Consider the following 15,229-nt stretch of genomic DNA (forward strand, 5'->3'; position numbering starts at 1 on the left):
CCACCTCATTCAATCCACCTCATTCAAATGATAAGCTCATTAGCAGGAGTTTAAAACTCCAGTCCTTGAGGGCTGATATCCTGCATGTTTTTGAATCACATCATTCACTTAACATTAGGCCTAATGTCACAGATTCACATTATTCCAGTTCAACTGTTCTCAGTTTGTTAACTATGTAGGATTCATAATTTTTCACAGATTCAAGTCATTCTACAGTTCAACTTTTTTTCAGTTTTTCATTCATCTTCAAATTCCACAGTTCAACTTTTTTTCAGTTTTTCAACTTTGTATTCATATTTCTTCACAGATACACACCATTCAATTGTTTCACATCATTCCACTTTTCAACTCCCAAACCTTCAACGGTTTCACCTTCACACGCAATTTCTTCAGAAATTGCACTTTTTCTAGTTATTATTATTATTCTGCCGTTTTTTGGGACATTTCATCTCTTTCCCAGTTTATCCGATTCACGCCGTTCCAATTTCATCTTATTCCACTTATTCCCATTCGGTGCGCGTGTAGTTTTATAATTCCAATTATTCATAGATTTCCCACAATTCCCTGTTTTCCGAGCCAAAAGTGCCATTGACTTACATTGGGTTATTTTTCCTTTCAATATTACATCTTTTACGTTTCATATTTTCAAAATTTAACTCATTCAGCTTGCCTTAGGGATCATTCTCATCATTCCAGTAATACATAGTTTCCAATAATTTCCCATAATTCCATATTTTTCCCACCTTTAATATTTCATCATGCATTTCCAATGGGAGGGCTTCCCATTCATTCTCAATGGAACAATTAACATTTCACATTTTGATGTTTCCCATTTCATATTCATAACATTGAACTTATTCATTCCACCCTATGGCTCATTCCCAACAATTCAATAAATAAAAATTATTAATAATTTCCCATAATTCCATATTTTTCACCTATAACAATTTGTTATTCATTCCCAAAGGCAGATTTTACTTTTCCTATTTGAAGCTTCCTCATTTTGCATTCAATTCATTCAGCCAATTCATTTCACATGGTCATCATTACACATATTCACACAAACCAGTAATTCATAACAATATTGATAAATTTACCCATAATTCCTCATTCCCATTTTCCTCACCAAAACTTTGTAACCTTCTATCTTGGCCATTCCTGCTCCGATTCCCACCGTTCCAACTTTAATCGATTCCCCCAGTTCCCGCCATTCCATGGTGGCATCCATTTTCCTTTTCCCAGAAATAAAAAATTACCCACAATTCCACTTTTTCAGTTTTTCCCTTATATCTTTGCCATTCCTTCTCCGATTTCCACCATTCCAACTTTAATCGATTCCCCTGATGCCCGCCATTCCATTCGTGTATCCATTTTCCTCTTCCCATAATTCAAAATATACCCACAATTCCACATGCTGTCCCTTTAATGAACAAATTCATCTTCAATGAGGTCATTCATTGTGTTGGGGTTTGGCCTTTGTGGACTACTGTTTAGGTAGACAAAGTATTCCATTTCCCATGGGGTCATCAGGTGGCCATCTTGGACACTTGGCTACACACACTGAGACTCCATTTCCCATCATTCTTCAGGGGAGGCCATCTTGGATATCTGATCAGACATCTCATGAGCGCTCAGCCCAACTTCCACCCAGGATGGCAGCCATCTTGGTTAACTCAGAACAATAAAAACGACTCTCTCCAAATGTTGAACATCCAAACTTTGAAATATAATCCCCCAAAATTCAGAATTTGTTCTTTGAGTGTATTTTCCTTCTTCCTTTTTGAAATTTTGTGATATTTTACAAAATTCAAAGAATTGTTGTTTTTTTCACTTAATGACTACAGGTGTTTGTCCGATTCAGTCTGATTCAGCGTTTGATCGTTCATCTTGAGCCTGCCAATGACCTCCTGGTGTCATTTACCCATAAAGCATCTTTTTTGCATAAGTAATAGCCCCCTAAAACCCGCGAAAAATCAGATTTTTTATGTTTCCTCTTGTGATATCTCCATTTGCGTCCGACCTATACTTATCGTTCCAACTTTAGGTGTTTCCCATTATGGGTTAGATTGCCAAGAACACCCTCGCACCAAAAAATTCAAGTTTTTACCATTTTTTACCCATAATTCCTCAGTTTAATTGTTCTTTCCAAAACATTGTAACTTTCTGTCTTCGCCATACTTCATCCGATTCCGACTGTTCGAACTCTAATCGATTCCATTCATCCACGCCAATTCATTGGTGTATTCATTTTTTCTTCCTATCATTGTACGGTATGTACACAATTCCACTTTTTCTGTTTTTCCTCTATATCTTTGCCATTCTTCATCCGATTCCTACCGTTCCCACTTTAAACGATTCCCTCAAGTCCTGCCATTTCTAGGTTATATCCATTTACTTCTTCCCAGTATTAAAGAATTACCCCCAATTCCACTCTTTCAGTTTTTCCCTTGTAACTTTGCCATTCCTGCTGCGATTTCCACCGTTCCAACTTTAATCGATTCTCCCATTGCCCGCCCATCCATTTTTACCCAAATTAAAAAAATTACCCACAATTCCACTATTTTTGTTTTTCCCTTATATCTTTGCCATTCTTCATCCAATTTCGACCGTTCCAACTTTAATCAATTCCCCCAATGCCCGCCAATGCATTTTTACCCACAATTCAAAAATTACCTACAATTCCACTTTTTCAGTTTCTCCCTTATATCTTTGCCATTCTTCATCCGATTCCTACAGTTCCAACTTTAATTGATTCCCCCAATTCCAGCCATTTCATTGGTTTATCCATTTTACTCTTCCCATGATTCAAAAATTACCCACAATTCCGCTTTTTCAGTATTTCCCTTGTATCTATGCCATTCTTCATCCGATTCCTACAGTTCCAACTTTAATCAATTCCCCCAATGCCCCCCATCCATTTTTACTTACAATTCAAAAATTACCCACAATTCCACTTTTTTCAGTTTTCCCTTATATCTTTGCCATTCTTCATCCGATTTTTATCGTACCAACGTTAATTGATTCCCCCAATTCCAGCCATTCCATTGGTTTATCCATTTTACTCTTCCCATGATTCAAAAATTACCCACAATTCCACTTTTTTCAGTTTTTCCCTTATATCTTTGCCATTCTTCATCCGATTTCGACCGTTCCTACTTTAATCGATTCCCCCAATTCCCGCCATTCCACATCATTCAACACCTCTCCTTTCAGGTGTTTCACCTTCACACGCAATTTCTTCAGGAATTGCACATATTCTAGTTATTATTATTATTCCGCCCTGTTTTTCGGCACGTTTCAACTCATTCCCAGTTTATTTAATTCACCCCGTTCCACTTTCATGTTATTCCACTTATTCGGGAATGAGGGGTTTCCATTTTTCACATTCCAAATATTAACAGTTTTCCCAGAATTCCCGGTTTTCCACCCCAAAAAGTTCCATTGACTTACATTGGGTCATTTTTCGTTTCATTATTACAGCTTTCCTTTTTAATATTTTCAATATTTAACTCATACATCTCGTCGTAGGGATCCTTCCCGTCATTCCAGTAATTAATACATTTCAATATTTTCCCATAATTCCATATTTTTCCATCTTTAAATATCCATAATTCGTTTCCAATTGGAGGGCTTCCCATTCATTCCCAATGGGAGATTGAACATTTCACATTTTGAGCTTTCCTTTTTCATATTCATTACATTTAACTCATTCATTCTGCCTTATGGCTCATTTCCATCATTCCCAGAGTTCATAATTATTCATATTTTCCCATAATTCCATATTTTTCACCTATAACATTTCATAATTCATTCCCAATGCCCGATTTAACATTTATTTGAAGCTTCCCAATATAACATTTAAATCATTCAGCTAATGCATTTCACATTGTCATCATTACTCATTATAACACATTCCAGTATTTCATAAATATATTAAAAATATTACCAATAATTCCTCATTCCCATTTTATTCAACAAAACTTTGTAACGTTCTATCTCGGCCATTCCTGCTTCAATTCCAACCGTTCCAACTTTAATTGATTCCATTCATCCCCGCCAATTCATTAGTGTATTCATTTACCTCTTACCAGAATTCCAAATTTACCCACAATTCCACATACTGTACCTTTAATGAACCAATTCATTTTCAATTTGGTCATTCATTGTGTGGGCGTTTGGCCTGCATGGACTTCTGTTTAGGTAGACAAAGTACTCCATATCCCATGGGGTCGTCAGGTGGCCATCTTGGACACTTGGCTACATTCACTGAGACTCCATTCCCCATCAACCCTCAGGGGCGGCCATCTTGGATATCTGATCAGACAGCTCATGAGGGTTCAGCTCAACTTCCACCCAGGATGGCGGCCATCTTGGTTAACTCAGAACAATAAAATCAACACTCTCCAAATGTTGAACATCCAAACGATTAAATATAATCCCCCAAAATTCAGAATTTGTTCTGTGAGTGTACTTTTTTTTCTTCCTTTTTGAAATGTTGTGATATTTTACAAAATTCAAAAAATTGTTTTTTCACTGTAATGACTACAGGTGTTTGTTCAATTCAGTCCGATTCAGCGTTTAACCATTCATCTTGACCCTGCCTATGACCTCCGTGAGTCATTTACCCATAATGCATCTGTTTTGCATAAGTAATATCCCCCTAAAACTTGCGAAAAATCCAATTTTTTTTGTTTCCTCATGTGATATCTCCATTAGCGTCCGTTCTATACTTATTGTTCCAACTTTAGGTGTTTCCCATTATGGGTTATATTGCCAAGAACACCCCCGCACCAAAAATTTCAAGTTTTTCCAATTTTTTTACCCATAATTCCTCAGTTAATTGTTCTTGCCAAAACATTGTAACTTTCTGTCTTCGCCATTCCTCATCCGATTTCCGCCGTTCCAACTTTAATCGATTCCATTCATCCCCGCCAATTCATTGGTGTTTTCATTTACTTCTTACCAGAATTCAAAATTTTCCCACAATTCCACATGCTGTATCTTTAATGAACCAATTCATTTTCAATGAGGTCATTCATTGTGTGGGCGTTTGGGCTTCGTGGACTACTGTTTAGGTAAACAGAGTACTCCATTTCCCATGGGGTCGTCAGGTGGCCATCTTGGACACTTGACTACATACACTGAGACTCCATTTCCCATCAACCCTCAGTGGTGGCCATCTTGGATTTCTGATCAGACATCTCATTCAGTTTTTCCCTTCTATCTTTGCGAGTCTTCATCCAATTCCGACCGTTCCAAATTTAATCGATTCCCCCGATGCCTGCCATTCCATTTTTACCCACAAATCAAAAATTACCCACAATTCCACTTATTCAGTTTTATCTTTTATCTTTGCCATTCTTCATCCGATTCCAACCGTTCCAACTTTAATCAATTACCCCAATTCCTGCCATTCCATGGTGGTATCCATTTTCCTCTTCCAACAATTCAAAAATTACCCACAATTCCACTTTTTCAGTCTTTCCCTTCTATCTTTGCCATTCTTCATCTGATTCCGACCATTCCAACTTCAACTGATTCCCCCAATTCCCACCATTCCATGATGTTATCCATTTTCCTCTTCCCAGCTTTCAAAATTTACCCACGATTCCACTACTTTAGTTTTTCCCTTCTATCTTTGCCATTCAACACCTTTGCCTTCAGAGGTTACACCTTCACACGCAATTTCTTCAGAAACTGCAAATATTTTAGTTTCATACTATTGCACATAATTTAATTTTATGGCCATTTGTGTTTTGATTTCGTTGCAAGTGTCAATTGCAAAGTTTGTTACCTATGACTTGTAAAAAATCAAGTCAACAGCACCTTGTCAGAGAAATCTCAGAAAAGAAGACTAGGACAAGCCTAGCTGCTTAAACAGCAAAAAGAGTAACTCAGACCAGCCAAAATTGACTTTTCTATGCCGGGCATAGGGAAAAAAGCTTGGGCAAATGAACTCGTGTGTCTTCCAACGCTAATTTCATCTTGCCCAGCCGTCCTTGCCTCCGGTTTTTATTGAGCAGAAGCATAGCAGATTACAAGACACAACAAAAGAGCCAGCCGGGCGCCACCGGCAGCTGGGCCAAGGTCCCGGCTCACACTTTCGTGCATCAACAGCTCTATCTAAGGACAGGGTCAAGATGAACTAGGATTGCATAAATGGGTAACAATGAAATAAGCACATAATGATAACAACCTAATATATGATTCCCTTCACACACCCTTAGAAAAGTATTTATTCAGGAAATGGGTGATGAGTTCCATACTTATTTTGTCCACTGTATGCATGAATGGGTATGATGCCACTGAACATTTTGAGTGGTTGAAAGTAAAAAGAAGAGAGGTTTTGTTGACACCTCAAAACGCAGTGACTTTTTTTTGTATTAAAAACAAATAATTGCTATGTTTTTCACCATTCCCCTCAGATTAAATAAGACACATTTATGGAAAAAAGATATGGTATAGATATGGCCAGTTGAAAAAAAACACCTCCACCGGTTTAAAAAAAAAAGAAATCCACCTTTACAAGGCAGAGGTCTGTTTTGCATAAGTAATAGCAGATGGCACAAGCATGAAGCTGAACAGACTCTTCTGAGTCTGCGCCAATGTTTGCCAAATATTTACGGAGGACTGGACACCGGAGCGTTGTAAGTGGCAATGATGGCGAGAAAATACTTGTCTTGGGAAAATACTGTTTGTCATCTGGGGAACCCACATTTATAAAAAATAAATAAAAATAATTATATAGCGTAATCGGATTGGCCGTCAATTGCCTGAAGACAGCTGGTATAGCCTACTACAGATTTGTATATTTTAAATTAAATTAAAAAAAAGCAACATTGTTAAACTTTTTCCTATTTTTATTTTGTGAAAAAATGAGAATTTCTTCCATAATCATTAAAACAAAGAAACAAAGTCTTGAAATATTTCACTTTGTGCATGATCTAATATACAAGTTTATTTTTTGAAACAAAATATTAAAATACATTTGACACATTTTCTCAAGACCAAGTTTATGCCACTGTGATTGGTATTGTGTTATTGAAGAAAATAAGTATTTTTGACAGAGTTTTTAGATATCTACCAAATTTAGGAATTTTCCATTATGTCTAGAATTTAAATGCGAACAGCCAGAGGGCTGAGATGGTCATCAAAGTGTATGAAAATAAGGGATTAGTATGCAATGACCACTGAAATATTGATGTGCCAAAACTAAAAATGTTTTTCTCAAAACTAGGAATTTCAACTTGGCAATAATCTAACTTTTTTTTTTTGCTACCTCCATGTATGTCATTTTAAAGGGAATGAAGTATAGAGTTAGAATATATCAATATCACAATTTTCATTTTCTGCAACACAAGGTTGATTTTGTGAAAATGCATCACTGGATTCTTCAATAGAATTTTTTTGGCAAACATCTGTTTCTTGTGCATCCTCGTCTGAGGTTCCGTCTCTGCTTCTTGTCATTACATCAGTGTCACTATTCATAAACCGTATAACATAGCTGGCCTTACCTATTGTTTAATCAACGTTCCCCTTCATCCTAGCTGTTAGCATATTTCTTTACTTCCTTGCCCCATGTGTCATTGCTCTTAAACTGTTAAGCCCAAGTATTTCAAATTCTCTGCCCTTTGAATGGCATCTCTTCTCCCTTTAGTCTCATTTTTCCTCCTCCGGCTTTCTCAGTCGCACACACATTCTGTTTCATTTCTGCTAATGTTTTATTTTTCTAATTTCCAATACATGGCTATACCTTTCTAAATGTTCTCTCACATGCTCCCAGTTTATCTGCAGATCGTAATGTCAGCTGCAAACATCATGGTCCATTTGGATTCCAGTCTAACCTCATCTGTCAGCCTATCCATCACTATTGCAATGAGCAAGAGGCTGAGATGTTCATTAGTGAAAAGATTAGTTATTAGAGATGTAGATGCAGAAGACTTTGACAGGAAACCATGGACATTCTGTGATGACCCTGAAATGTGACAGGCTTTAATAAAAGATATGTCCATTGTCATGTATTGCTTAATTTGAGGATATTTTGTTGTGCTTCTAGGTTCCCACCATGGCTATTGAGAAGGTTTTCATATATAACAACACATCTATCGTCCAAGATGAAGTGTTGGCACAGAGACTCGGCCTCATCCCTATCAAAGCTGATCCCTTTCTGTTTGACTACAGAAATATTGGTAAGCCTTCATACATTGTTTATATATATTTTATATATATATATATATATATATATATATATATATATATATATATATACACAGTGTGTGTATATATATATATATATATATATATATATATATATATATATATATACACAGTGTGTATATATATATATATATATATATATATATATATATATATATATATATATATATACACAGTGTGTATATATATATATACACAGTGTGTATATATATATATATACACAGTGTATATATATATATATATATATATATATATATATATATATATATATATATATATATATATACACAGTGTATATATATATATATATATATATATATATACACAGTGTGTGTATATATATATATATATATATATATATATACACAGTGTATATATATATATATATATATATATATATATATATATATATATATATATATATATATATACACAGTGTGTGTATATATATATATATATATATATATATATATATATATATATATATATATATATATACACAGTGTGTATATATATATATATATATATATATATATATATATATATATATATATATATATATATATATATATATATATATATATACACAGTGTGTATATATATATACACAGTGTTCATTGGGTCCCCGGAACCCTAAAAAACTATGGGTCCCAACGGAAATATTTGGAATCACAAATATCACACAATAAAAAGGATACATTTTAAAGGTAAAATTGTAATTATAATAGTGAGCAAAAACCAACAACAGATATTAACAAATGTCACAGTAATATGTATTAAAATAAGAGAATTAACTTACATGTGGCCTCCATCATCATTTTCTTCATAAATTTGATATAATGGCCAATTTGGGGAAAAAAGCCCGCTCAGCTTCAATATGTCAATATTCTTTCCTCTTCTCTATCTTCCGAAGCATTTCGTTTTGGCTCATTGTTGCCTGATGTTGTATTACTTGACTTGTCACTGATAACAAAATAGAAGAATTTATGACGACCCCAGCAAAACAAAAAGCCAGAGGCAGCTGCCAATGCGACTCAAGCGTGCACAAGCATTATAGGCCTTTGTAATAATCTGTCATGCGACATTTTATGTTAGGACAACGCAGTGTATGCTGAGCAAGCTCATCAAGCGACAAGAGCAGGGAACATCCTACTCCATAACAGGCTTGCTATCAAATCCAATAGTAGCAGCATCCTGCAACACCGCTGTCAAGGTTATCTTTAAAAGTAGACTAAGTCATGCCCTGCTTCTAAACAGCAAAATAGTAACTCGGACCAGCCAAGATTGACTTTTCTTTGTCAGAAAAGCGCAAAGCTTGGTGTATATTCTCATCTGTTGCCTACAGCAATTTTCGCCGCTCAAGCGTCCCCGCCTGCTTTTTATTCATTCAGCAATGCATTGCACATTACAGACATAACAGAAAAGAGATAGCTGGGCACCACCAACAGCTGGACTAAGGTCCCAGCTCATATTTTCCTGCGTCAACAGCTTTGTCAAAGGACTGGGAAGAGATAAACTAGGACTGCATGGATGGATAGCAATGCACACTATTCTACACAAAAATAAGCACATAATGATAACAACCTAATGTATGATTCCCTTCACAACTGCCATTGTACGTCCTTCAGAAGTTCAGCGGGGAAAGGCACTAGTATTGCCCTAACAGGACTGCAGGATAGCCAAATAATGCTAGCACTGCGGGACAGTGAATGCAGCAGAATCCTTAAAAAATAAATACAAAAGTAACAGTCCCGGGAGAGACTCTAGACAAGGAATATACACCTGAAGCTCATGCAAAGCAGCCCGCAAAATTGACATCAATGAATCTGCATCATCCACTTCAGTGAGCGACGAGCCCTTCCTAGAGGGAGGGGAGGCGGAAATTCAATCCTTGGAGGGAGAGTCATACTCAGACCCACGAAAGCATGAGTCGGAAGCAGACAGCGAAATGGCATCAACATCCCTGTAAAGGTCCGGTCCAAAACTGTCTTGAAAAGGTGAAGTCTCACCGGGTGCCAAGGCACTCGGCTACAAGTGCTCTTGCAACAGTGTGGACATCCCCTCCTACTGAGAAGGTAGAAAACAAGCTCAGCCTCCAACTTGGAGGCCCTTCGCTGGCTGGCAGAGCAACCCTGCTTGGAGGCGGAAACAGGGAGAGCCAGATTGGCCGACTGGCGCTTCGCACCCCATCTGCGAACAGGTGCCCCGAGGAGCCTGCCAACTCAACAGGAAGGGTAACGGATGTGTTGGACTCCAAAGACCCAGTCACATCATCCAAAGCTTCACCAACCTGCGGTAAAGAGGCCGTGTCGACGCACACCGAGTCATGGCATTGCAAACAGCAGCCTTTCCATGTGTCTGCCAGCACAACGCTGCAGCTGCAACTTAAACACAGCACAGAGGCGAGAGCAGTTGCAAGACGCAGCCACAACAAGCCAGATACCGCCTGGAGATCCCTCCCCCCCCGACGAGCTGAAAAAAGTGGCTGGGGAAAGGGAAGTGTGCCTTCTCTGCTAAAGCTGTTGCCCCCGAAACCCGACTTCGTATAATTGGCAGATAATAGATTTATTATTAATATTATTTACTTTATTTACTTTACTAAATACATTTACACCCTGCAGTCTATAGTCAGTAACACAAAATTTCCTTTCAAAATGAATCGCGTTCCCGAGCACTTTGACTCCAGAATGCTTTGGACCACATCCTTATTTGTTTAGCATATCAACACATCAACAATTGCCTTAGTAATATTTTGGCCAATTGGGATAGCTTCATAACTTTACGTTTCCTTCACTACTGCATCATCCTGCTATTATTCCTGTGTTCTTGTCTAATGGCAACACTTATAGAATCTAAAAACGCTACAGTCATCTCTTTAATATGGGACCCACTCTTGCGATAAGTAAAAAACTGCAAAATAGCATCACCCCCATCCCCACGGAATTTTCCATGTCAGTACCTGAATTTTTTTTAATGTGAACTCTTCATACTATACATATTTAAGACAAATATTACTGCTGAACATAAATCTTCTTCTTTTAATTTACATTGATCCCTCACGACTTCGCGCCTGGCCTATCGCCCCCTCTCTGCATCGTGGATTTTTTTGGGGTGGGTGAAGCTATATTGTGGAAAAACGTGCTATGACTGTTTTGTGCATGCCAGACAGACAAGGTAACTATAAATGGACTTGTTGCAGATGTCAAATGTGTACTGCAGTACACATATTTACTTAAATCTTAAAGTATTAAACCTTTTACAGTAACTGAACAGTTACCCCTTTCCATCCTTTGAAGTCTCGCCGCAGCCACAGTCATATTAGCAGGCCCGAAATTATAATTAAAGTGAAAGTTGTAGATAAGCAAACATGATAACAATGAAAGTTTACACGAGAAATTCAGTACAATTTTATCGTTAAAAAAAAAAAATCTAGGTAAGAGATTTCCAACTGTATGGGGAATGCCTTTGCTCCTCTCGCTTGGGTCTACTCAACAGTGTGTTTGTTCTATGAGTGAAGCAGGCACGTCCCATGTAAGAAGGCGGATTGGGGCTGGAGTCATTTACAACTCCTGCCCTCATTGATTGATGATCGCGGCGGGAGCCAATTGCGTGTCTTGCAGGACATTTAAACTTGAATTCAAGAAGGTGATTGGCTCCTGGCGCAACCATCGACCACCGGCAGGAGTTGTAAGCTGCTCCTGACCCAACTCCCGTTTGTGATAGGGACGTGCCATGTCCCTTGGATAGACCCAAGGGAGAGGAGCAACGACGTTCACCAGGCTGTTTGAAATCTATTTTATAATAAAATGGTATTTCAAGTGTAATTGTTATCATGTTTGCTTATCTAATATGTTAGCGGCTGCCGCAAGACTACAAAGGATGGAAAGGGCATAACTGTTCAGTTACAATGTAAGGTTTAATAATTTAAGATTTAAGTAAATATGTGTACTGCAGTAGTTTGACGCCAGTGGCAAGTGCATTCATAGTTACCTTGTCTGTTTGCATGCAGGAAAGTCATTTCACATCTCCACAATATGCACTGAGGGCTTGATAGGCTAGCCGCAAAGTAGTGAGGGATCACTGTAATTTCATTTGGTAAGGATTCATATTTATTAAAATTTTCAAACATAAAAATAAAATTCAGATAATTCAAAGATTTTTTTTCACAATGCATTTTAATTAGCATTAAACTTAACATGGAATTGATTAGAAGCTATGTATCCTCGTTTTGCACTCCTGTACTGTCCATGGTGGAGTTTTTAATGTTTGAACTTTTTAAGTGAGAAATGTTCAAGACATGTTGTAATTGTGTTTTTTATTATTTTGTTTTGTTATTGTAATTTTTATTTATATCTTAGATAAGGAATCTGCAGAAGAGGAAGTGTCGGAAATAGACACAATTCAGCTATGCCTCAAGATTAAATGCACCAGGAATCCTCGAGCAAGGAAAGATTCTTCTGATCCACAGGAAATCTATTTAAACAACAAGGGTAAGATTAACAGCAAAGCAATGGTGATAACTGCATTCTAATGTTGTATTTCATCATGTAGCATGAAATTTATTGAAATGGTTTAATGTCTCTGTGGGCTGTCAACTTATTGTGGTGGCCGGGCCTGCACCCATGGGGCTTGGCCGGGCTCAGCCCGAAGAGGCTACATGCGTCCCCCTTCCCATGGGCTCACTATCTGTGGAAGGGGCCATTGGGGTCGGATGCAGCGTGAGCTGGGCGGCAGCCAGAGGTGGGAGCCTTGGCACTCCTATCCCCGGCTACAGAAGCTAGCTTTTGGGGCATGGAATATCACCTCTCTGGCAGGGAAGGAGCCTGAGCTGATGTGTGAGGCCGAGAAGTTCCGACTAGATATAGTCGGACTCGCCTCCACACACAGCTTGGGCTCTGGTACCAGTCCTCTCAAGAGGGGTTGGGCTCTTCCACTCGGGAGTTGCCCACCGTGAGAGGCGCCGAGCAGATGTGGGCATACTTATTGCCCTCCAGCTCAGCACCTATACATTGGGATTTCCCCCAGTGGACGAGAGGGTAGCCTCCCTCCGTCTTCGGGTGGGGGGATGGGTCCTGACCATTGTTTGTGCTTATGCTCCAAACAACAGTTCGGAGCACCCACCCTTTTTGGAATCCTTGGAGGGTGTGCTGGAGAGCGCTCCCTTGTTCTGCTGGGGGACTTCAATGCTCATGTGGGCAATGACAGTGAGAACTGGAGGGGTGTGATTGGGAGGAAGGTTGCCCCCCCTACATTTTTAAAACACCAAATCTGGCCCACTTTGCAAAAAGTTTGGACACCCCTGGTGTACTCATTCAACACCATCTGATTTGTGTATGATGAGTGGATGCCCCATGAACAAAAGCAGTGCACGATAACCTTTTTCTCATAATGTCTTTATTTTAACTGTCACTTGTCATTCTTGTAGTTTATTCCAGGGATATAAAGTGGGTCCCAATTGGTAACCAGGCAGATGTGTTTGCTGACTCCTGTATTGGACCAGTACATGATGACATCCTTATAGCGCTGCTCCGCCCAGGACAGGAACTTGACATTATCATGCAATGTGTCAAAGGAATTGGTGAGAACTATGAAACTATGAAGAAAATTGAATCCCCATTGGGCTTTGTTTGTACAGTGGACCCCCGGTTTATGACCCCTGCCTTACATTTTTTTCACCTTACTATGTGGACCGCAACGTTTTTTTTGTCCCCTCTTCACGCCATTTTCTTCGCCTTATGATATCAGAAGACAACTTCTCCTCAAACATGGTGGTCAGTGTGTGCACATGTCTGATAGAGTGATTGGAACAGACACTTTTCTGTCACAAAAAAAACATTCATGAAGTTTTGTAGTTTTATGACTTTATTATGGGTGAACAGAAAAAGATCAAATATTCTGGGTCAAAAATATACATACAGCCACATGAATGAGCAAGTTTGGTGACTTAAAGTTGTGTCAGGGAAAGGAGCTTCATGCCATGGCCTCTTAACTTATAAGTCAGTATTTCTCAACTATATTTTGCCAGGCCCCCCCTCAAAAAGAGACCCCCCTCTCCCCCCCATTGATGCACTGACTATAAATAAGATTATTATTGATGAAATTTTTTTAAGTATCCCTACACATGTATCCTTTTTAACATTAACAACAGAAAAACGCAATATAAATCAACTTTCAACAACTGTTAATTATTTTTATCGCGTTGATACGGGTTACAGCTTAGTCTAAAACGGAAAAAAAAGAAGCAAGTACACCAAAGTGCCTGAAACTAAAAGAAAATGATGAAAATTATTACTTTATTGAAATTACATTCCACATGACAAAAACATCCCGCCCGCCCCACTATTTGAGAAGCACTGTTATATGTGATTGAGTGACTACAGTTGGTGACTTCTCTGAAGCCCTTTAAAAAGGGCTCTTTGGATGCAAACACCTACAAACGCTACAATGGAAAAGTCAAAGGAGGTCAGCATATACTTGAAAAAGTGAATCATTGACTTGAACAAGTCAGGTAAGTCACTTGGAGCCATTTCAAAGCAGCAGCAGATCCCAAGCGCAACAGTGCAACATTTGGAAGTATAAAATGCATCAGTGGTCCCCAATGGTCCATGGATCAACTGGAACCGGGCCGCGTGGGTTGCACGCGAAATAATGTTTTGGAAATGATTTAGTTTAATGAACGAGGCGAAAAAGTGGAGAGTTTTAGTATTGTAGTCAATGGAGTTCGCGTGACTGGGCGCTAATGCACGCCAGGTGACGCGAATGGAGCGACGCGAATGGCCGCACGCGGTCACGAGAAGTGAAATTTCGCCTTTCGCGTGAAGTTAATTCTTTTTTTTTACTTTTTCCGCGTTTCGCGTCACGACAGCCAATCATCTTCGGGAACATTCAATGGCTCACGCAGGGGGCAGGAATGAATCATGGCAGCCGCTTTGCGGTCACCGGGACCGATCCAACACGGCCAGCTGAGTTTTCAATACAAAACAGAGCCAAGCAAGAGCACTCACCTGGCTTG

The 15,229-nt window shown here is 38.6% G+C and overlaps 1 protein-coding gene across 3 annotated transcripts in view; it reads left to right on the plus strand.

The window, feature by feature from the left end:
- Positions 1–15,229, plus strand: part of polr1c (RNA polymerase I and III subunit C) — a 54,172-nt gene that overhangs the window by 18,123 nt on the left and 20,820 nt on the right. For all 3 annotated transcript variants that reach the window (XM_088421891.1, XM_088421892.1, XM_088421890.1), the window contains exons 4-6: positions 8,057–8,189; positions 12,576–12,707; positions 13,643–13,795. In XM_088421891.1, the coding sequence (XP_088278017.1) occupies positions 8,057–8,189; positions 12,576–12,707; positions 13,643–13,795 (418 nt within the window). The remainder of the gene's footprint in view (positions 1–8,056; positions 8,190–12,575; positions 12,708–13,642; positions 13,796–15,229) is intronic.

This window comes from Hippichthys cyanospilos, chromosome 8, assembly GCF_059441005.1.
Source record: "Hippichthys cyanospilos isolate Australia breed blue-spotted pipefish chromosome 8, RoL_Hcya_1.0, whole genome shotgun sequence".
NCBI lineage: Eukaryota > Metazoa > Chordata > Actinopteri > Syngnathiformes > Syngnathidae > Hippichthys > Hippichthys cyanospilos.